Source organism: Neofelis nebulosa, chromosome X (genome assembly GCF_028018385.1).
Source record: "Neofelis nebulosa isolate mNeoNeb1 chromosome X, mNeoNeb1.pri, whole genome shotgun sequence".
NCBI lineage: Eukaryota > Metazoa > Chordata > Mammalia > Carnivora > Felidae > Neofelis > Neofelis nebulosa.
Genome location: NC_080800.1, coordinates 89,513,390 through 89,538,293, shown reverse-complemented (window position 1 = coordinate 89,538,293; position 24,904 = coordinate 89,513,390). Strand labels below are relative to the sequence as shown.

Below are 24,904 nucleotides of genomic sequence, written 5' to 3'. Positions count from 1 at the left end.
CCTATTGCTATATAATGAAAACTTTACTCCCTACAGGGCAGACCTGGATAATATCACCAAGGCATGCCTATCAAAAAGTAGGCCAGTCTCTTCAGAAGGGTGAAATATATATACCCAGGCTGACAGTGACAGTCAGGCAGCCATTTTAAGTCCACATTATCAGGGAATAGCTCACTGTAACATCCTACAGGAAAAGTGAGCCTGAAAGCTTCTGAATCCATCCCACTGGCCATGAATCTTCATGGGGCAAAGTGAAAATTGTAAATGTGTCCCTTTCCTACCTGTGTCTGGCATATGGTTTTTCTAATCATGACAGCACTATAAGATACATATTATATCTCATTTTACCACCAGAGAAAGAGGCAGATTAGTTTCACATGCTACTGTGGCCTTGGGAATGCCATGCTCTACTTATTAGGTTAGCTCTGAGATAATGTTCATGCTAACTACTATCTAGTTACACCCTTCTTCTTGTGTGTGGGAGTCAGGAAGTAAGGTGCTCCACTAGAGGAGAGACACCAAGATGAAAAAGTAGGCACTAAAGCACAGACATAAACTCTGGCAGAGACAGTGCTGTATATTGCCAAGTCTTGTTTAATTTTCCTTTTCTTGGGCTCACAGGAAGGTTATGTTTCCCATCCTTCCTTGCAGTTTGGTGGGGCCCATGTGACTGCATCCTTGCCAATGGGATGTGGAAGAAATGATGTGTATTTCTCTCTAGTTGTGCCCTTAAAATATTTCAGCCCTCTTTTATCTTGCTGCAGATAACTTGGACCTCATGTTGAAATGGTACCATCACAGAATGGAAAGATATTGAATTCCCAAGTTGTCCAAGTTGGAGGAGAGCCCTGATGACTCTCATTAGATTTTATATGTATATGAAGAAAACTTTAGTTGTGCCAAGTCATTGAGACGTAAGAGTCTATTTTTTATTGTAGCATAGCCTATCTTATCGTGACTGATGCATATACCAGTAATATAGTTATAAATACATGCATAATATAAGGAGTAAGTAAAGAAAGAGATGGCAGAGAAAATGGTTTGGCATGCCAGGGGTTAATGAGTAATGAATGACAAAGTGGATGGGAGTAACACAAAATGGGCAACCAGTGCAGTAGTTTTTGGAGTAAAGATCAAAAGAACCCAAGAATGACTGGCCCTCTGTGCTTCCTGTTTCAGATAAGAAGAAACCTCATCTTTAGCTCTCACTGAAGTTGCTCCCCCATACAGAAGGACAGAGCAATGCTGGGCAAGAAGTTTCTAGTTTCTTAGATCAGACCCATGTATTACATGCATCCTGGTTGAGCAGATGCAGATTGTCAGCAACCCCTTGAGCTAGAAGTAATATTACAGATTATTTAGTGTATTTTCCTTAAATCTTCCTAAGCAGAAAGGAATCTTCCTGTTTTCTGTGTGAGACTAGACAAAAAGAAGTCTCTTCTGGCTGGGTACAATGGCTCAACCTATCCAGGTTGCCCTCTCAATCAGAGGTACCAAATATGACACTGGAGAGTGGTCTCTGCACTCCAAGCAAGGTATGCACATCTAGTTCCCAAACTTCCAAAGATCCACTCTGGAGTTGCTATCTATGTCTTCCTCCAAACCTGGTCCATTGCCTGCCAGCAATCCAGACTGTCCCTTAAAGTTTCCCTAAAACCCATATGCTTTAGTTTAAGAGTACTTCCTCTCATGCTGTTGTCAGTAGAAATGGGGAATGCCTATTACCCATTCTGGCTAATTGCCTCTACCCAGCTTAGCTTCTTCCCTAGGCTGCTGAGTTAACTGCCTTTCATTAACCTAGGAAAACTTTACTTCTTGGAAAGCCTCCCTTGGTGAGTATTCTGAGCCTGGCAGCAGCTGTATTCCTTCCAATGTCTAAGGAAGTCATTGAGTATTTTACAACTTCTTGATGAAGTCTTAAAGAGGAAGTGAATTCTCAGCTATATTGGGCCATCCACAATCTCCCAGGGGACTGTACAGTGGCTTGAGGAAAACCTCATCCTGTCCTATTACAACAGTGTTGCCTTGCCAAAGTACATAAGACGAGCCACTGCACTTTGACTTGAGCTGAGCCAAAACAATGGAAGGCTGAGTGCAAGAACAGCAGGGCTTCCCTGACCTGACAAGTTAGATGGCCAAGCCTCAGGCCAGTCAGGTCTGTGCCATGCAGGAGTCATTGCAACCAAGTTAGCACACTTGTTTCCACCCAACCATGCTGAATGCAGCATGGATATCCAAGAAATGCTTTCTGTTTCTGCTCCTAAAATAGGTGCTGAAAAGAACTACAGAGAAAGTAAGGATGAAAGAATGAGAGAGACAGAGAGACAGAGAGAGACAGAGACAGAGAGAAGAGGAGGAGAGAGGAGGGGAGGGGGGAAAAAGAAGGGAGGGAAAGGGAGAGAAAATGAAATGAAATAAAATGGAGCAAACTTTACCTCTGAATGTCCCTGAGCCATGACAATGAGCCATGTTGACATCATATTTGCACGCTAGATAAGCAGAATGTGTGTAACTGGTAAATTCACAGCACTGGAATTGTGACAGGAACTTATGAAGCAGAAGGTCCTCCCTGCTCTGGTATGCCTTATCCTGCTATCTAAACACACCCACAAGGACTTTAGGACAATTTCAAGAAATCATAGCAGATGTAAAGTAATACAATCCAAGTGGATTTGTAGAAGTGCTTAGGTAATTTCCCTCATGCAGCTTAGCACCCCAACCTGGGGATGGACAACTGGATTTTTAAAGTTTATTTATTTATTTAAGTGATCTACACCCATTGTGGGGCTCAAACTCATGACCCCAAGATCAAGAGTCACATGCAGTTCCAACTGAGCCATCCAGGCACCCCTGGACAACTGGATTTCTTAAGTCCTACTGTCTTATTGGCTCAAACTGCTATCTGGTTCCACCTTCAAGTCAACCATAGTCTCCCTCTGGCGGCAGCTTTTGTGGATGTCTAGTACCTCATTATGAGGAATTGTGTTGGTTCTGGTGACATTGAAAGGAAGTAGCAGGTATATCTTCAGTGGACAGAGAGGAAATAAGCACATTCTCTAAAGAACTAAGGGCAGGAGTGTTCGAACAGATGTAGGTGTTTTTTACTCTCTTTTAGCTCCAAAATTCTGTAATTAGCACTGCTATTTAAAAACTATTTTATTTAGAAAACTTTAAACTTGGCTTCTTTGACCCCTTGCCCTCCATGATAAGGGTGTAGTTCTACCATTCAGCTTTCTTTAGTAGTCTGCTTGGGAAGGCTGTATATGTCTTCATGTGTCTAACTATGTGTCTATTTCCTTCCAAAGAAAAAAGATACCTGAAGAGATATAAAGAGACACCTAAAAGCCCCACCCCCAACCCACTTCAACCCATCCACCAAGATAGGCTTAAATTCTAGGAATTCCTGAAACCAGGGTAACCACCAGCCCATAACTAAAATTATTCCTAATGTTGCCTTCCACCTTCAACAAGCACCTGTACATTTCAACAAAGCCATCAGGGCTAAACGGTGTTTGAAACAAGCAGGGGAGCAAAACAGCATAAGTGACAGAGAAGAGGGCAAATGAGGGCTAAGGCATTACCTCTTTCAGATTAAAGTTGTTTTTCCTCTGGATCTCTAAGAAGGAGGACATTTAGATGACAAGATCCTAGGGCAAGAAGGGACTTTAAGAATCAGAGTCACATTTAAGCCACCCCCGGCAGATGCCACAGAACCCTTATTTTAAAGAATTCTTGAGAAATTCACTTAATTGATGTTTGTAAATGTTCTCTTTTGTATGACTTGTATTCCTTGTGTTGCTACAAGCTCATTACTTCTTGGTTTGCAGGTGGTGATGTAGGTAGTAATGAGTGGTCTGTCTCGTGTGAGGTGCTATGGGGTATATATAAAGGAGATAAACCTTCAAGATCAGGTCGCCCTCTCTGCTTGACAGAGAATCTGGTTGCAATTTGGACCACTCAGAGCCCCAGCTTGAGGGAATGACATAGGTTGCTGGCCTCAACAGGCAGGGCTAATAAGAGCCAGCAAAGAAATCCCGCTGAAGTGTGTGACACTTGCCCCGAAAACATTCAAAATCATTTTTGCTCTTATTATTTCTGGGAAGTCCTGCAGGAATCCTCAAGAGTCAGAGCACTTCTTAATTTCCTGGGTACTTTAGAGATTTCTGGCACAACTAAAGAAAAACCAAACCAGAAACCAACCTCTTTCTCCAGCTTTTCTGTAAAGGTGTTGTTTTCAGTTCTCTGCATCTAGTTTGGGGCTCCCTTTCTACTAATGCTCTGCATCCTTGAGGAAAAACTGATTCTTAGTTGATTGATAGGTCATGTTTCCACTTAGCATGTGGCAGTCAATGGATTATTCTCATGCAATCTTATTGGTGGTGGAAACTCTGTAGATTGGGACCTGTTAGTGACATTTCAGAGAAGATGTGGCAAAGACAGTTTCTCTAGTAGCATCCAAGCTGGGACACAGTGTGAAAAATACAAGAAAGTGCAAATATATAGACACATGCTCACACACTCATCCATAAGGTTCTTGGCTTTTCTAACTTCCTCTCCTCAGCACACCCCCTTCACACACACACAAACTGCTACAGCAGCAAAGCTTGGACTCCCAGATGTACCCAAATTAGAGCTATGGTGCTCACATCTGGATTAAAGAAGTCAGATTCTTTGTAACTCCTCTTCTCACTCACAGATTTTCCTCCAGGCAAGGTAAACTCTAGATAAAAATAGGGGGTTAGGTTCTTCCTCATTATGTCCTTCTCCCTGCCCTGTACCAAACTTGCCTGCCCTCACTGTCATGTCCTGCTAAAGCACTCACCTATCCTTAAGTTACCTTTATTCTAGTGGCTTCTTCAGGGGCTGACCTTTCCTGCAGTTTTTCCTGCTCAGAATATTGCAGGTCAGGGTGGCAGCCTGGATGGAAAAGGCCAGCAAAAGCTAAAGGGACCATTTGTGCTTCTGCCCTGTCCAGACTCCTCTGTGGTCAATCACCTATGAGGCCTTAACTGAATGAGGCACTGTGGGTTATGCAAAGGAGGAGAAGGAATGTTCTGATCTCAAGAATCTCATAATATAGCTAGGAGGAAGAGATTAGCATACCTGCTGGATACTGTAAAACTGGATGTAATGATGGAGAGATGTACTCAATTGTGGGCAACTGCATTCTTACTGAAAGAACTGAGAGGCCATGGAGGCTTTCTGGTGAGATAGCATAGTTTGGGAAGATTTTTTATAGGAGGTAGGAATTGACCTAGTATCCAGTGAGTCTTGCCATGTAGCCCCCATACTGTGATGGGTTGGCAATCAGCTCTGCTTGGGTGTGTTGGGGTCTGGAGTAGGGACAGAGGGACAGAGGGGCAGGGGAAAGTCATAACATAACACTTCTAACTACAGTCCTCCTGTGGTTCTCTTCCTCCCTAGCTTAGCCTTCTGTACCTCCACTTACTCTGCCAGGTATCATCTCCTTGAGCTTGGAAATTTTACCAAGCAGCAGCTGGAAGCCAGGCATTGGCTGCTAGAACAATATTGGGTAAATTTCAAGTTGCTTTCAGACCTTCACAGGGGGAAATCTGCTTTGCTCTTGCTCATTCTAATCAAGACCATGTGCTCTGGGCCCCATGGAAACATAATTGGTAGAATACTTTCTCCAATAGTTCATCTTGGGGATTCAACAGCAAATACAAACTTGAATTGCTGTGGAAGAGATGCTGGCTGCCTGGGCTCAAAAGCAATGTTCCTGAGTTCCCAATAAGATTGCTTGTCCTCAAAAGAGAGAAGCTATTGGGTCTCTGGGAAGAGCACAGGATTTTGATATTTCTCTCACTCCCTTTTCCCCTGGAGAAACACAACAGTTTCTTGTATCAATAGCCAGAGGTAACTAGCATGAGAACTGTGGCTCACTTCAAAAAGCCTTGAAGGTACACTGAATGAGGGTCTGGGCATTTCTGCAAATAACTGTTGGTCAGAAGAGGCCCAAGAAAGCTCAAGTGTTCACTGCAGTGTGCTCTGGTGTAGTGGGAAGCCAGGGACCTGGGCTCTAGTTCCAACATGGGGACATGCAATTCCTTGTGTGATCTGGGAGTAGGCCACTCCTCACCCTGCTCCTCCCTTACACCTACCCTAGGCTCCAGTTTTCAAAATGAGGGACTGGTCTCCTCTCTAGGAGCTTTGGCAGTTCTGAAATTCCTGTAATTCAAAGTCCAGCTCTTCAAACAGTGGCCAGCACTTGAGGGAAAGCATCCTGCAATAGAGCTCACTACAGGCATAACTTTATGCACAAGAGTGGTAGATATTGTCTCTCTGCGGTGATTTGGCATACCCTTGCCTTGCCTAAAAGTATCCCCCTCATTGATGCATCAAAAGTCTCTGCTGGTCTGATCTCGTTTCCTTTGGGATAATCACAGCTCTGATGCTCTCTTCTAAAATGCAGATGATCTGTTAAACGCTTTAGTATGAATGCACAAGTCAGATACATTTCTCCCTCACTGGAGAACAGGGAAATAGGGAAAAGGTGGTGATGGGGAGGGGTAAAGATTTGGAAAAGTGGTTGCTAAGGATGCATATTTTCCTGCCTTCATAATGTTGCTCAGGAACAGCCGTGGCTTTCCTACAGTCTTGCTGTTGTTTTGTTTCCAGAGTGGATAAGAATTAAAGAGTCCTTATCTCCTTCTGCTTACACCCTATTTGTATTTTTTAAGGGTTTTTTAAATAAATTTCCAATTCTTTGTTACTTTTAATGTTTATTTTTGAGAGAGACAGACAGAGCATGAGTGGAGGAGGGGCAGAGAGAGAGGGAGACACATAGAATCTGGAGCAGGGTCCAGGCTCCACGGTGTCAGCACTGAGCCCAATGTGGGGCTTGAACCCACGAACCATGAGATCATGACCTGAGCCAAAGTCAGATGCTCAACTAACTGAGCCACCCAGGTGCCCCAACGTATACCCTATTTTGAAAGTTGTTTTTCAGAGGTATTGGCTGATTCCCAGTTGGATTTGTCTGGAGAGAAGTACCAAATCACAGGGAATTCTTGCTGCCATCATTCAGCACCATACTTAATAATGTCATCTGTGAAGGATTTGGAAAGACCTTCAGGGATGAAGAACCCCTGGTTCTTTGTGCATCCATTTCCATTAATTAGGCCCCTTTGTCATCAAGTTTCTCTGTTAGCTGGTTTCTCATGCTGTGATTTGCAGGGGACATAGAATCTAATGTTAGCTTGCCTTTTACCTAATCTTTTAATCTTGGCAATAGTCATTTAACCTCTGTTTGCACTAGGTTATGAACCATGCAAAAAAAAGTAAGGGAGGGCAGGGCAGGAGAGATGGAGACAGTGGCATGTGGGAAGAAGTTGGGCAGGGAAAGGAATGGACAAGAGAGGGAGTGGGTTGTTTTTTAATTAAACATTCGATTACTGAGCTTGATAACCCACCTTACCCTCCAGACTTAGCTCTGAGTGACTTTTGGCTGTTTGTTAAAATCAAATCCACCCTCAAAGGACAAAGATTTATCACCACTGAATATATTCAAAAGAATGTGCTGCAGGCTCCGAACTCACTTGTTAAAGAGGAGTTCCAAAAAACATTTTGAACAATGGCAACATCATTGTAGTAAATGTACAGGGATTTATACTCCCAAGGTGCTAGTCTGAAGAGGACATCACTCCTTTGGATGTGCATGTCCTAATATGTTTGTGAAAAAGCGGCAGTCACATTACATTATGGTCACATTTCAAATTATTGCCTATTTCCTCTCCTTTCATTCTCAATGGGGATTGGCAACAGCTGGTTGCCAAGTTTTATAGGGAGCAGCTGAAAGCCATGTGGGATTTTTACCTTAGCTTGTGCTGTACCTATGACTATTAGTTTCCCTTCACTGTACATGCAATAAAACGATATCATAGGAACCTGGCACTTGTACAGTGCTTTATGTTTTTCAGGGCAGTTTCATATCCAGATGATAATCTTGTAGAGTGAAGGAACCTCATCTTATTTACTTTTGAATACCTAAACCCTAGAACAATGGCTCACCCATAACACTCAATAAATGTTCATGGAATGAAATAGCTATGCTCTCAACTTATCCTTGAAACATCCCTATAAAGAAGGCAGGCTAGGCATTATTCAACGTATTATTTCTATTTTACAAGGACCCAGGACACAAACAGTACAGTATTTATGGGGGTGGAAGCAGTTTACTGTAGTGTTTATGACCATGGGCTTTTGGAGACAGTTCTGAATTCCAGTTTGGACTTTGCCACTGATTAGCCATTGACCTTGAGTCAACTACTAAACTTGAATTTTCTCAACTGAGGAACAATATCTACCTCAAGTGAGTATAAAAATAGTCTCTACCTTTCAGGGTTATTATGGGGATGAAATGTGATAATCTACACAAGGCACTTAGCATAGGGCTGACATAGTAAGTAAACATCCAATCAATGGTGGCTCTTCTTATTTAGTGAACTGTTTAGTTTATACAGCTAGCTGGTGGCAAAGCCCAAGTTGGAATCCAAGGTCAATTTAAGTGTTAAGTTCTTTGCACAAGACAAGGAGAAATGAGTGTAGGAGAAAGTGGTCTAGACTCTAGAGACTTGGTCAGAAATGGGGAATGGAAGCTCCAGGATGCCCTTTGTGTTTCTTACATAAGGGATCTTCTGTAATGGATGTTCAAGATCAGACGGTCCAATCACTGTACCTTACAGAAATATTGTTCCGGGATTGAGGGAGATCCTTTTGTGACTCAGTCATTCCACCCATGGAAGCCAGACTTTCTTTCAGTCACCAATGTCACCACAGAGGCAACTATATACTATATATATATATATATATATATATATATATATATATGATTTTTTAAATAATAATAATTTTTTTAAGTAGCTCGATAAAAGTAAAAAAGGTAGAGTGGTCACTGATTACAGGATGAAATCTGAGGCGGCATCTCCTTGCATTCCAACTTCCAAACCCATGGAACGGAGCTAAACAGAGGCCCGTGTTGGCCTGTTTCCTGATTTCAGAAACATAAATCCAATCAACTGAAATCCCTCCTGTTTATACTGGCTACCTAAGGCCCCTCAAAACTTTACACAGGAAGTCATTAAAATTCCTTATATTCTCCCTAGGCAAAGGCATATCCAGTCAAGGGTCTTCCTTCTTCTTTATATCTAGAGGAGATCTAGCTATCTAGCAGCTTTCTATCCAGGGAAGACATTTTCTCTTTGGAGACTTGCAGATTGTCCCATCTGGGAGTCCTGAGTAGCAATTTCAGTGAAATACCCAACGATTCTTGGCAGATCCAGGAATGGCGTCTTATCTCTACGATTGTACCTGAGAAAGCCCATTTTCTTCCCTCACAGGGCCTACCCAACCTGATTTCTCTTTTTTTTTCTCCTATAGTCACACCTGAAAAAACAGGGCCTCTACTCACGCTGAGAAATACAGCCCCAGAGAGCCACAAACCCTTCAATTTTCAGTGTTTGGAAGACCAAAGGACCAAATCTCCACTTCTGTTTGGCCCTTTGAAACTCAAAGCCTGAAACATCCTGTTCTTTTGCCACATCTGCTTCCTTACCATATAGCTGGAGCTGCTCCAGTGGGGCAGAAGGATGAGTTTGAAAATTCTCATCTTAAACTTTACATGTGGCTTGTCATCAACCTACAAGGAGAACTTAAGCTAAAGTGATGCATTCTTCTCATTCCTTCTTTTCTAATTAACAACATATGATCTCCACTCCCTTCCCTTACTCCCCTTTCACTTTCCCCATTTCAGCTTTCCCCATTTCACTGTGCTAAAATCCCAGATATACTTGAAGTTCAGGGCAGGATGAGCCCATGGCTTATTTGGGTCTTATCTTCTTCCCTAAAAGAGGAGTCCCAAATTACTTATTTTTATGTACTAAGATGCTTCATGTTGAGCAAATATCAAGCTTCATTCTGAAAAGACAAGGATAAGGGCACTTGTGGTTCTATGCTTTCCTGGGTTTGACAGATGCTTCCTGGCCTAATCTCTCACATTGAGTACAGAGAGCAAGCAAGCAAGCTCTTGAACCGTCTCTTCCCAGACTTGGTAGCTTTGACCTCATCAGCCCAAATTTAAATTTTCTGGCTCTCTCCCAAGGTTCCAGCACTCCTACTTACTCTCCTTTTTGTGCTAGCTGTATGTTTTTAAGGAGCATTTTCCCCAATGAGAGAAAGAGATAGAGATAGAGAGAGAGAGAGAGAGAGAATGGGGGGCGAGGGATGCAGACAGACGGACACATGCTTAACCCAAAGGAACAGAGCCTGGTGGCATAATTCAATGGGGACTTATTTGAGGACTTAAGGATCTTCTTCATCACACACAGAGCACATGAACAGAATAACTAACTCTACAACCTTTACATGAGATCCACAGTTTTCATGTTGCCATTTTATAATCATGGGGTCCCCTAAATTCTATTTGGGGAAAATTTCTGCACATGGCTATAGATCTCCCACAGAGCTAATGCCTCAGGAGAGGCTGAGGAACAGCTATTCTTAGGTAATACTAAGATCTTTTCTTTTTTTTTTTTAATTTTTTTTAATGTTTAATTTTGAGACAGAGAGAGACAGAGCATGAATGGGGGAGGGTCAGAGAGAGAGGGAGACACAGAATCTGAAACAGGCTCCAGGCTCTGAGCTGTCAGCACAGAGCCCGACGCGGGGCTCGAACTCACAGACCGTGAGATCATGACCTGAGCCGAAGTTGGACGCTTAACCGGCTGAGCCACCCAGGCGCCCCTAAGATCTTTCTTAATGGATGCACAAATAAAAGAATGGACAGAAATATGGTCTGAGGATTCCCAGGCCTCATGACCACCCTTGGAGCCCACATATTCACAAAAAGCCCTGCCTCTATGCACATATTCACAAAGAGCCTCCCCTATCACACAGAAAGCCCACATAGGAAATATCCTCCCTCTGTCTAAATGGGGCAATTGCCTCTGTTAAGGGGGTTAGAGTAACTATGTTTTGTATGTCATGACATATATCATGGTTTCCTGGGTTAAAAGGTGGTACTCATGATAGTGTCACAGCTATAGGGGTGCTAGTGGCTAAAGAGACACATACAACCAGCTTTAACCCTTATGAGTAGGTCAGTAGAGCAAAAAAATACATCATAGAATGACACAAAGAAGAAAACGGGTGGGGCGCCTGGGTGGCGCAGTCGGTTAAGCGTCCGACTTCAGCCAGGTCACGATCTCGCGGTCCGTGAGTTCGAGCCCCGCGTCAGGCTCTGGGCTGATGGCTTGGAGCCTGGAGCCTGTTTCCGATTCTGTGTCTCCCTCTCTCTCTGCCCCTCCCCCGTTCATGCTGTGTCTCTCTCTGTCCCAAAAATAAATTAAAAATGTTGGAAAAAAAATTAAAAAAAAAAAAAGAAGAAGAAAACGGGCAAATGTTTCAGTATATTCCACAGGGCCTAAACAGCCATGCCCATACCTAGAGACTATGAGCTGCAGCCCATTTCTACTCCATGTCCAAATGATGTCTGTACTAAAGTTATTATCTGCAATGCCTCATACTCTTTGGCTGGCAGTTGGCTTCAAAATTTTGTTCACAGCAAACCACCTTATTTTTTCCCTGATGGGTATAGGGTACTATGTTGATGGTATCCTTCTAGGGGATATGGGATAGGAATCATGTTGAGGATGAAAATACTCAATGTCTTAAGGGTATATCTGAGATAGGACTTCCCAGAAATGAGGACCTCTCTCTTCCTTTTGTGCTGTTAGTGGGAGTACTGGTTCAGGGCTTTTAGTCCTTATAAGCCATGTGAACCATGAAGTCCATAATGTAGTTTCTATAGTCAAATTTATTTTCATATAAGTAAATAAGCTTGACAACATTGTCATTAAGGGCAATACTGGTCCAGACATCAAAGCTGGAGGAATAGGTGTCACTATTAAACTCACAGGAGACAACCTGGTCCTCTGCATATGCCAGGATATCCTTCAAGGGGCCATCCAATGCCTGATTTAACACCTTCTTGATGTCACCATATGTGTCATCTTTTTTCAGAGTGTAGGTCAGATTAATGGAAGACATGTTGGGGATAAAAACACAGAAGACTGTGCCAGTGAGACTCCCATTCAGCTCAGGAATGACTTTGCCCACAGTCTTGGCAGTGTCAATGTTTGCAGAGATGATGATCTGAGAAGTACCATGACCAACATGCCACAGTTTTCTAGAGGGGAAATCCATATTTTTTATGGTGGAAGTGATGGTGTAAACTGTGATCATAAGTCTTTCCATGATCTCAAAGTTGACATGGATAAATAATCTTGACCAGAGTGCCAAGTAGTTCATGGAGCAGGAAGCAATGCTGATAATCGTGAGGCAGTGATCATACTTCTCATGATTCCCTTCCTTCCCAAACATGGAGATATCTGAGAAAGGGGAAGAGATAAGGAGCCTCCAACCCTAAGTGAGCTCCAGCCTTCTCTAATAAAGGGAAGAGACTAGTGGACTCCACAACATATTCAACACCAGCATTGTCCCATTTGATGTTAGTAATACCTTATTCTTCAAATATGGAGATGGGCTTACTATTGTTGACAAGCTTCCCGTTATCAGTATTTACACTGCTGCTAAATCTCTTCTTTTTCTTATTGTTGAGTTTTGTATATTTTTTTCTTCTCCTCAAATTTTTACTTAAATTTGAGTTAGTTAACATACAGTGCAATATTGATTTCAGGAGTAGAATTCAGTGACTCATCACTTACATACAATACCCAGTGTGCATCATAAAAAGTGCCTTCTTTAATACCCATCACCTATCTAGCTCATCCCCCATCCATGTCCCTCCAACAACCCTCAGTTTGTTCTCTATTGTTAATATATATAATAATATATATTATAAAATATAAATTTTATATATATATATATTATATATATATAAAACATCTTCTTTATCCATTCATCAGTTGACGGACATTTGGGCTCTTTACATAGTTTGGCTACTGTCAATAATGTTGCTATAAAGATTGGGGTGCATATGCCTCTTCAAATCTGAATTTTTGTATCAGTTGGATAAATGCCTACAAGTGCAATTGCTGGATCATAGGGTAGTTCTATTTTTAAACTTTTGAGAAACCTCCATACTGTTTTCCAGAGTGGCTGCAGCAGTTTGCATTCCCACAAATAGTGCAATAGGGTTCCCCTTTCTCGGCATCCTCACCAACACCTATTGTTTCTTGTGTTGTTAATTTTAGCCGTTCGACAGGTGTGAGGTGGTATCTCATCATGGTTTTCATTTGTATTTCCCTGATGATAAGTGATGTTGAGCTTCTTTTCATGTATCTGTTAGCCATCTGGATGTCTTCTTTGGAAAAATGTCCACTCATGGCTTCTGCCATTTCTTAACTGGATTATTTGTTTTTTTGGGTGTTGAGTTTCATAAGTTCTTTACATATTGTGGATACTAACTCTTTATCAGATGTGTCATTTGCAAATATCTTGTCTCATTCTGTAGTCTGCCTTTTAGTTTTATCAATTGTTTCCTTTGCTATGGAGAAGATTTTTATTTTGATGAAGTCCCAATAGTTCATTTTTGCTTTGTTTCCCTCGCTATTGAATTTTTTCGTGGGTGGAATCACACATGCAGATGATGTAGCTGAGGTACTCATAAATAGTGACAATACCTACTTTGTCACAGATGGAAGCAGACTGCAGTCCAGGTGTTGAATATAGCCAAATTTGTTTATTCCAGCCTTTACTAACATCTATCTGGAATGTGGTTGGCACTGCCAAAAATGGTATAGTTACGTGCTGAGCACAGAAGAACAGACAGTGAACCATATCATTTTTAATTGTCAGAAAATAGGTTGGGTATGAGACTTCATTGCTCCCCAGCAGTCACCAAATTTTATTCATTGAACAATGTTGTATTTTCAGGCCATCGTATCTCTCCTTCTATGTCCAAGTTGCTTATGCTAGAAAGAAAGAATCACACAACCATACTGGGGTTCCTATAGAAGTTTGGTCTTTGGCAGCTGGAACCACAACACTACCCGGAAGTCCCTCCATACTTCTCAGTAACATTTCCCATCCCTTTACTGCCTATTTCAAACTTAAACCTCTCTTCTCAGACTCCTTTTCCACTCCATCTACCACTTACTCTTACAGCAAGTTACTTTGTTTCTCTATCACCAAGATAATAGAAACCATCTGGGACAGGGAGCATACCAAACATTCTGCCTTGACATAGTGGCAAATATCCGTACATCTAGACCCATCCTTGTCTTTCTCCTTTCTGTGAAATGGATATCACCTCATATATGTTCTGAGATCTTCACTAATTTTCCTTTTGCTCAAATCTACTTTCAATCATTCCCAGTCATCTAGTTCCTTCCTCTCAGTATTTAAAGATGGTCAAGCCTTATTCTAATAACAATAAACAAAGAAACAAATAAAAAAAAACCCCAAAAACATCTCCAGGTATCATACTATGCATTTAATTATCTCAGTGCAGTAAGCATTCTCAACCCATTACAACCTGTTGCAATCTGGCTGAAACTACTTAAACTTGTTTTCTTAGCTGTCAAATTTAATTTACACATCTCATCACTACCTGACTTTATTTTCTCTGTCACCTGATACTGTTGGTCACCCCCTTCTACTTAAAGCTTCCTTCTTTCTTGGGGTGCCTGAGTGGCTCAGTCGGTTGTCTGACTGGCTCAGGCCATGATCTCACAGTTCATGAGTTTGAGCCCTCATCGGGCTCTCTGCTGTCAGCAGATTCTGTGTATGTGTGTCTCTCTCTGCCCCTCCCCACCTTTAAAAAATAAATAAAAATATTAAAAGAAACTTCCTTCTTTCTTGACTTCCATGGCAGTATTCTTTCTTGATTTTCTTTCCTTACCTTTAGGATTACTCTTTCCCAGTCTCCTTCACAGGATCTTCCTCCTCAGCCAAACCTTTGAAAGTCATTATTTCCTAGAGTTTTTTTTTTTTCCTAGAACTCTTCTTGTCACTCCATTCACTTTCCTTGGGTAAATTGATTCATGCCCATGGCTTTAATCACCACCAATATAATTAAAATTTCAAAAGCTAGATTCCCAGACTAGATTTCTTCCATGAGTTGCAAGTGCATGTTTACTATTACCTACTAGACATATTCACTGGAAATCTGTAGTCAACTCAAAATCAATACATTCAAAAATTTGAGTTAACTTTTGCCTTTCCTTCCCCAATTCTGCTTATCTTTTAATGTCTCTATCTTAACTAGCTACTCAAGGCAGAAACATGGTTGGCGCTATCAATAGCTTGCTTTCTTTCATTTTCCATATCCATTCATTCATTAGGTCATATGAATTCTACTTTCTAAATATCTTTCATTTCCATCCCTTCTCTCCATAACTTACCATTTTTACTCTCAACTGGTCTGGCTGCATGTTTTCTCTTCTTCCAATGTATTCTCCAATTGCAGATAAAGTGATCTTTCTAAAATGAAAATCTGATCATACTTTTCCCTTGTTTCCCACACTCATTGGCTAATAATTTCCATTGTTTCTCTAACTTTCTACCTGAAATATCCCCAGAAGTTTGGAGTATAGTTAGTGCAAGTATAAAATTTCCCTTCTTTTACCTTAGTAATTCATAATCATCTAGCATTCTATTCCACATTATATCTGTGTTTAATGTAAAATTTATATTACCATATTTCCATTCATTTAAAAAGTTTTCAGATAAAATTGATCCCTCAAAATTAGCCATGTTTATCTTAGGAATTCAAGTATCCGTTTGCACATCATTATCTTACTATAGTTTGAGAAGCTCAGGCCCTACTCATTAAGTCCAAACTCATTAGCCGGGCATAAAAGGTCCTCATTAAAAATTCTTTTTATTTGAGTATAGTTGACACCCAATGTTACATTAGTTTCAGGTATAAAACATAATGATTCAACTTCTCTATACATTATACTGTGCTCAACCCAAGTGTAGCTACTATCTGTCACCATACAATGCTATTGCAATATCATTGACTATATTTTCTATGCTGTACCTTTTATTCCCATGACTCATTCATTCTGTAACTGGAATTCTATATCTCCCACTCCTCTTTACCCATTTTGCCCATCTCCTCAACCCCTTTCCCTCTGGCATCCTTCAGTTTGTTCTCTGTATTAATAGGTCTGATACTGCTTTTTGCTTGTTTCATTTTTTCTTTTTTTAGATTTCACATACAAATGAAATCGTATGGTATTCATCTTTCTCGGTCTGACTTATTTCACTTAGCATAATGCTCTCTAGTTTCATCCATGTTGTTGCAAATGGCAAGATCTCATCCTTTTTGTGATCACGTAATATTCCATTGTATATATTATACCACATCTTCTTTATCCATTTGTCTATCAAAGGACACTTAGGTTGCCTCTATATGTTGGCTATTATAAGTAATGCTGCAATAAACATATATATATATATATATATATATATATATATATGTATATATATCTTTTTGAATTAGTGTTTTAGTTTTCTTTGTGTAAATACCCAGTAGTGGAATTATCAGATCATGTGGTATTTCCATTTTTAATTTTTTGAGGAAATTCCATACTGTTTTCCACAGTGGCTGCACCAATTTATGTTCCCATCAACAGTGCACAAGTGTTCATTTTTCTCTACATCCTCACCAACACTTGTTATTTCTTACCTAAATAGTCATCTTTTATCAAGCCCCAGTAGTTCTCAACCAAGGAGGGATTCCTTTAGGAATGTTTAGAAAGGTGTATTTGTGGTATAATGTTTTGATTATTATAATAGTTGGGGGGGGGAGTACTTCTGGCATTTAATGGGGAAAAGACATGGATACCAAACATTCTGCAGAGAGGCAAGCTCATATAATATATAATTATCCTGCTGATACCTCCCTTGTATCTCTTTGCCTCATTTCTCACTGTGCTCTCTCTTCATATTCCATCCTCTAGTCATACCAAACAATGTCCAGTTTCTCTTAAAGGTCATGGGATTTCACATCATCAAATCTTGACAGCGTTGCTCCCTCTACCTGGAATATCTTGTAACACCTTACACACCTTCTCTTTCCTAATCTCAAACCACTGCTTTTCCCAGGTAGAAATGCCTATTCTCTAGACAGTGAGTCATGCATAGTAGATACACAGTCCATGTTACATGTTTATTGAGTAAATGAATGAATTCTTTACCCGTTAGTACCATCTACTGATTAAATTATACACAAACTGTTTACAACAATTAGGCTTTGCCTTCACTTAGGATAATTAGGAGAAAGAGAGAGGAAGTGAAGAGTTGAATTCCAAAGGTGCTGCAAGAAAAGGATCATGGGTAGGGGTGAGGATTAGGGTTTATCACATTTACAGTCTCTGAGTTATCAAGCATGAGGAGCAATGGGTACACTACAGAAAGAAGGGAATAGAAAGAGCAAATAAAAAAAGGGCAAGGGCAAAACTGTGCTACCCTTACAGCCTGTTGATGGCCAGCAATTTTTTTTGTAGATTTTTCTCCTGTTCTCTTTCCACCTTGCCTTGACCGATCACTTACAACCATTCCCATGGTTCTGAGCTAGAGGGACTTCTGTATTACCTCCTATTATTACCCTCTACTTTATTATTAACTAGTTTTTTTAAAATTATAAAACCAATAAAGAAATCAAAGATCATGATTTTAAAAATCAACTAAAGGGGCTCCTGGGTGGCTCAGTCAGTCGAGCGTCTGACTTTGGCTCAGGTCATGATCTCACGGTTCATGGGTTCGAGCCCTGCGTCGGGCTCTGTACTGACAGCTCAGAGCCTGGAACCTGGTTCCGATTCTGTATCTCCCTCTCTCTCTGCCCCTCCCCTGTTCATGCTCTGTCTCTCTCTGTCTCAAAAATAAATAAAAACATTTTAAAAAATCAACTAAAAATAAAACTATAAAGAATATATGGTGAAAGAAGTACCCAATCCCGTCCCCGCCCCAAGTACCCAATCCATACTCCAAACCTCAGGCTTTCTACTCAGAGGTGATTGCTGTTGATATTTTCTTCTGTGTATGCATAATGTTGCATTTTTATTTAGTTTTTTTGTTTTACAAAAATGAGATTATACCATACATACTATAATGGTTAATTTCATGTGTCAACTTGACTGGATCATGGGATGTTCAGATATTTGGTTAACATTATTTTGGGTGCATTTGTGAGGGTGTTTCTGCAAACATCAACATTTAAATGGATAGGTTAAATAAAGCACATTACTGGGGTGCATGTGTGGCTCAGTTGGTTGGGCATCCGAAATTTGGCTCATGGTTTGTGAATTCAAGCCCTATGTTGGGCTTTGTGCTGACAGCTCAGAGCCTGGAACCTGTTTCAGATTCTCTCTCTCTCTCTCTCTCTCTCTCTCTCTCTCTCTCTCTCTTTGTCTACCCCTCCCCTACTTATGCTCTGTCCTTCTCTCTCTCTCTCTCAAAAAAAAATAAAAATAAATTAAAAACAATAAAGCACATTACCCTCCCTAATGTGGATGAGATTCATCCAACCAGTTGAAATCTTGAATAGAATACTTCCTCTTGAATCTTGAATACTTCCTCTCCTGCAAGTAAGAGGGAACTCTTCCTGCCCAACTGTTTGATCTGGGACGTTGGTCTTTTCCTGCCTTTTCACTCAAACTAAAACATCAGATCTTCTTGGGTTTCAAGCTTGCCAAGTTTTGGACTGGAGCTTACACTATTGGCTCTCCCGGGTCTCTAGCTTGCCAGCTGCAGATCTTGGGACTTCTCAGCTTCCATAATCACCTGAGCCAATTCCTTATAATAAAGTGCTGTGTGTGTGTGTGTGTGTGTGTGTGTGTGTGTGTATACAATCTTCTGTTGGTTCTGTTTCTCTGGAGAGCTCTGAGTAATACCTATACCATATCATAGCTTGCTTTTTTCAAGTACACTATATCTTGGGGATGCTTCAAAGCAGTACAAACAGAATTACTCTTATTCTTTGTAACAGTGACACGGTATTCTGTATTACGGATATATAGATTTATTAAATCGGTTAATGGTAATTAAGTTGTTTCTATTTTTTAATAATAAACTAATAATTTCACAATGCATATAGTTGTACATATACCTTTGCCAAATTGTACAAATTCTTTAGTCTAAGTGTCAGAAAAAGAGTTGCTGGATCAAATGGTACATGCATTTACAATTTTTTTTGATATTTCCAAGTTACTCTCCAAAAGGTAATATATAATCTTGTCAATAGAGTATGAGAGTACCCATTACCCCACACCTTTCCCACCACTGGCTTTTATTAATCATTAAAAAAAATTGCCAATGTGATAGGTGAAAAATATTACATTGTTGCCAACTTGCTCTCTGTAAAAGCTGTACCAATTTATTTACAGTCTTCCCAGATGATTCTATATATTTGTAACCATGTCAGAAATTTCTTGGGAGAATTCTAATTTGAATCCATTCAAGATGAAGATTATGCCTGCTGACAGGCATCACAAACCTGTAGTATTCTCCTGGTCTACTGTTGAGCCCCCGTATGCCCTTCATCAACCTGTTTGTCAAAATACCTTTCAAGAAAGTACTTTCTGCACAGAAGAAAAACACCATAGCTCTTAAGAAAAAAAATGTTAACATGGTTTCAAAAGCAAAAATCAGAAAAGCAAGTCACATTTCTAAATTGGATTGTTCATTCAAGGAGCAGTTGCCTTTGAGAACAAAGCAGACCAGCCTGAAAGATTAAAACCTCCTTGAAATATCAATTTGCCAAATGCTCCAGTAGTCGCACTCATTTAATTCATTGTAGTACTGTTGGAGAAATGTGGTTAAAGATACCTTGAGTAACAAAAATGTTCAAATTAGCCTTCAGGACTAAGTGGCAATATCTACCTAGTATGTTACCAAGTTTTAACGAAACAAAATCAAACAGAAAAAGCTCAGCACCCCATACATTTAGTAAATTGTACAAGAGCATGACTATGTTAACTAAATCATTTGTCTGATACTGAGAAAATGACATGGCTGCAATAACATAGCTGTATTTTAAAAGTCACTATGAACATAAGAGTGAAACCATATGGTATCTGTCTTTCTCTGTATGGCTTATTTCACTTAGCATCACACTCTCCAGTTCCATCCACGTTGCTGCAAAAAAAAAAAAAAAAAGTCACTATGAACAAACTACTGATAAATCACCCCTGACAGGCCCATAACAAATCAATGATAACTAAACAAGCTTAACTTTCAAACAAATAAACAGAAGGAAGGAAGAGGAGTCATTAAATTCAGCCCTCCTAGAGGCCAACACTGGAGGCAATGGTAGTAACCTGAGAAGAGATGCATGCTCCCCTGGCCTTTATGCTTTAGCGTTGACCGCCTATGGCAATGCTTAAGGTAAGAGAAGAAGTCATTCTTCCAGGCCCCATATTAGAAATGTTAACATTGCCTTACCTCCATAGTGTTTAAGTTACCAAATCTTTTCTTTCAAAACATCTGCATCTGTCCAAGCCTCTTCCATCAGCCTAATCTAAGTGAAAGTTTTTCTCCATTCATGATTAATAGTTTATCATTTATCAAAAGTTTACCCATCCTAGACACTGCTCCAAAGAACCAGGTATACACTGAATCCTGTGTTAATAATAGAATATTGGAATGATCATTCTATTTTCCAGATAAGTGGCTCTGCATTTCCCAGAAGTAAAGCCAAGTGTCTCTTCAGTGACCTGTGCATGTAAGAGATGGCTTGGTTTTCTGGGCAGACTACCATACAGTGACTCAGTGTCTGATCACGAAGCCACACTTCTTGATGAGGTGATTCCCTTAGTCCCTAGGATTCCAGTTATCAGAAAGCACACCAGTAACTGAATTTTCCAACAAAGAACTTGGAAAGACAGGTTCTATAGCATTGTGACTTCTGTTCAGGCTTACTTCAATTAGTACCTACATTTAGTTGATCAACAAACAAGTATTTATATACAGTACCTGGGGGCAAAGCACTGTGCTAGATACAATAGAGGGGTACAAAGTATAAGATGTCCTCACCATCCTGGAATAATCTATTGAGGAGACAAAACTTACATGAGGCTGGCTGAACAGGCTTCATGGAGTTATGAGAACTTGGCATGGAAAGGAATTGGAGAGGTGGAGGGGAAGGCATTTCGGTCAGTTCAGAATTTTATTGCTTTTGGTCTGAAGCCTTCCAAAGACTTACAGAATAAAATAGATATAATGTGCTGTTAAAATAAACTATCAAGATCAAAACAGAAGTTAGAAGGCTTTTTTGAGTTTAAGTTTAGGAAACATTTTCCAGTTATTTTCATGAAAGGAATTGTCAGACTAATGATATAGTTGGATTAATAATAGTGTCTATAATAGTTTTAGTTAAAAATTTTTAATGATTGGCAGAAATAGAGAATCTAGTGGTTTTTAAATTGCCTGGGTCAAAACTAAACCATTTTCATCTTCTAGCATTACTTTAACGTTGACATTAGTTAAAATCATCACCCAACTCCCACCAGTATTTCCAGTATGTTTGCTGGTAACTAGAATCTGTCAGCTCAAAAGGAGTGATGGAACAATTTGTTTTCAAGCTTAGAAGCAGGTACACTGGATTAGAGGAGGAGATGGAATGTGCCATCTTGAATGCAACAGGTATAGTTTGGGAGTAGGATGTTACAAAGGCTTGCTGATACCCAGGCAAGGCAAGATTGACCAGGGAAACAAGTCTATACTCTCCTTTCCAGATGTCCAATCCACCTGGTTTCTCTCTCATTCTGCTAAGGTCTCAGCTCAGATATCACCTCCTCAGAGAGGCCTTCCCTGGCTCTCCCTATATAAAATCACACCCTCTGTCACTCTCTATCCTCTCATCCTGCTTTCTAATTATTTGAATGTATGGTTATTGTCTCCTTCCCCAATTAGAATAGATTCTCCATGAGGGCAGGGACTTTCCTGCCTTGTTTACTGGTGTATGTCAAGCTCCTAGAAAAATGCCTAGCACAGAGTAGGGGTCAATAAATGTTGAATGGATGAATGTCATAAAATTTGAAAAAAGGTACATAAATCCCAAGTAGGTGATTGGACATCATGTTTGGAAGCAATGATCTAGTATAGATTACTACTTGGCTTTAGGAATGATTTGTGATTTGGGAAGGCACCCCATCCTACAAAGTTCCACCTCTTCCATGGAGCCTTTCTTCTATGGTAACCATTCTTCTGAACTATGCATGCACCTTAATGTGTAATTGTCCTTGTTCCATGTGTATAGAATTCATAAATTCTTTGCGAATGAGGAAAATATCCCATCTTTTTAATCCTCTATTTTGTATCATTCCTACCACTGCACAGGGCACATAGTAGGTGCTCTATGTGCCTACTTGAGTACTTCTTGATTAATTCCAGGTGGAGAAGTTGGCAATAACAAGCTGTTGGAAGTGAGCTTTTTTTCCTTTTTTCTAAGACAACCCAATAATCAACTGGCATTAAAGAAATTGCTCATAAATCCTAACAAATCATTTTAACTATAAAGGTAAAAGTGATCCAGCAGTGTCCCTTGGGCACTCTTCACACTTCCTAATGAATAACTTAGGGGCTTAGAAAGAAATTAATTACATGGTCTAGCTTCTGGGGGGGTTGTCAAATGAACACATTAATTTTTCCAGCTGCCTGTGCTCTGGGCTATGCGGTTTGGGGTGGGTGGACAGCCTGCAAAGATTGTTTCATGCTTGCCCTTTCCAGATTTCTTCTTCTAAGAAGTGGAAGTTGCATTCGTTCTGGAATATGAAGATATTGGAATTCAACTGATTTCTGGAGGCAATAAATTCTCTAGCCCTGGCCTTGGGTCAAAACAGTGTTTGGGGAGGCACCTAGATGGCTCAGTCGGTTGAGCGTCTGACTTCAGCTCAGGTCATGATCTCACGGTTTGTGGGTTTGAGCCCCGTGTCGGGCTCTGTGTTGACAGCTCAGAGCCTGGAGCCTGCTTCAGATTCTGTGTCTCACTCTCTCTCTCTTCCCCTCCCCTGCTCATGCTCTGTCTCTGTCTCAAAAATAAATAAAACATTAAAAAAATTTTTTTAAAAAAACAGTGTTTGGGGTTTTTTCACCCCACAAATTTCAGTGGCTTCTGGAAGTCCCAAACCTCAGCCAAAGATTGCTTCATCCCAGACTATTGTAATGCAATCTGTGAAGCGAGGTGTTTCCTAAACTCTTTTGAGGTGACTGTCAGTTCCCAGCATACCTTGCACCAAAGTCACATATCCTACCCAGAATGTATGCTTCTACATCTTGGGATGTATAGGGCTGCCTACTCAGAGATGTTACCATGCTGGTGGCACTGGCCAGGCATGTGTCTCTTCAGTGTTGTAACTAACCTAAAGCAGAATACAGATTCATTGCCATGCTGTTTAAGATGTTCACTGCTTGCTCCTCATTTCATTTTAAAATGCATCTGAATATATTAGCCTCTTGTTATTTTGTCTGCAATGTTCTCTGCTGAACTGAATTGAGATACAGATTTCCAGATTTCTGTTAGGTCAGCCTGCTTTTAATTGCAGCATTCATTACAACTGATGATAAATATTAGGATCAGCCTTCCTACCAGGGTGCTATCTGTCATCAATGCCAGTTATTCCTAAAGGTTTTGGAGGTGTGAGAGTCTATTTGATTTTGCAACACCTCTGTTTTCTTTGTCTTTTCTTAGGAGGAGACAACTTTTGGCAGGCAACTTTAATGACAGTAGAAAGGCCAGGGGAAAGCAAGAGAAATACTAGAAGTCAGTGGGCCTGGGGTCTAATTCTAGAGTTTAACCATGCTTCTTCAACTGTGTCTTTGTGACTTGTGCAAGTAATTTGCTTCATTTGGGCCTCAGTTTCATTTGTGAAATGAAACGGCTGGACCGAATAGATCAACACTTCATAAACCTTGATGTATTTTAGGCTCACTGGGCAGAAACAGCGGTGAGAATTAGAAATACTGATTCTGGAGCCTTACCTCAGACCTACCAAATTAGAATACATTATGGTGGGCATCTATACTTTTTAAAAGTATCATCAGTAAGTTATATCTATCTATCTATAATCTATCTATCTATCTATCTATCTATCTATCATCTATCTATTTATATCTTGGGTTTTATATATATAGGGTTAAGACTAAATCAGGGTTTCTCAAACTTAACATGCATATAAATCACTTGGGGAGTTGTTAAAATGCCTGTCCTTTCTTAATGGGTCTGGGTTAAGCCTGAGATTCTGCTTTTCTGGAAAGTTCCAAGGTGTTGCCCATGTTGAACTTTGAAGTAGCAAGGGGCTAGAATTTTGATGGTTCTCAGCTAGGGGTGAGTTGCCCCCCTCTGCAGGTAGTGTTTCCAGATATAATACATTAGCTAAATCTGGAAATCCTATCCCCAGGGGACGTTTGGCAGTGTCTGGAGACATTTTCAGTTGTCACAAGTTGTTGGGGCAGGGGATTGCTAACAGCATCTAGTGGGCAGAGGCTGGGGATGCTGCTCAACATCCTACAATGCACAGGACAGCCTCCCCCTCCAGGAAAAGAATAATCTGGTCTAAAATGTCAATAGTGTCAAAATTGAGAAATGCTGGGCTAGATGATGTAATTTAAGGTCTCTTCAAATCTTTACTGTATATGATTTTGGTATATTTTTTATATAATTATAATAAAGGTATATATTTTGATCAATGATCAATGGTTGACAAATCAGGATTTTCTTCCCTAGCCAAATTCCCTTATCACAACAGGAACTTTTCCAACAAACCTTTCAAGATTTTATATGTGTTTTCCCTCTCTGGGAATAACAATTGAGCCCTAAGAACAGAAGAAATGTTGAGTGTCAGAGCCTGAATGGCCTTTGACAATCAACCCAATGCAACCCTCTCAACCCACAGATGGAGAAATCAAGTTCCACAGA

At 40.3% G+C, this 24,904-nt stretch overlaps 1 protein-coding gene across 1 annotated transcript; it reads right to left on the bottom strand.

Moving 5' to 3' along the window:
* Positions 1-11,775: 11,775 nt before the first annotated feature.
* Positions 11,776-12,399, bottom strand: LOC131502118 (glyceraldehyde-3-phosphate dehydrogenase-like). The gene has a single exon (XM_058712726.1). It carries the CDS (start codon positions 12,397-12,399, stop codon positions 11,776-11,778), a length of 624 nt encoding a protein of 207 aa, XP_058568709.1.
* Between the last annotated feature and the right edge of the window lie 12,505 nt (positions 12,400-24,904).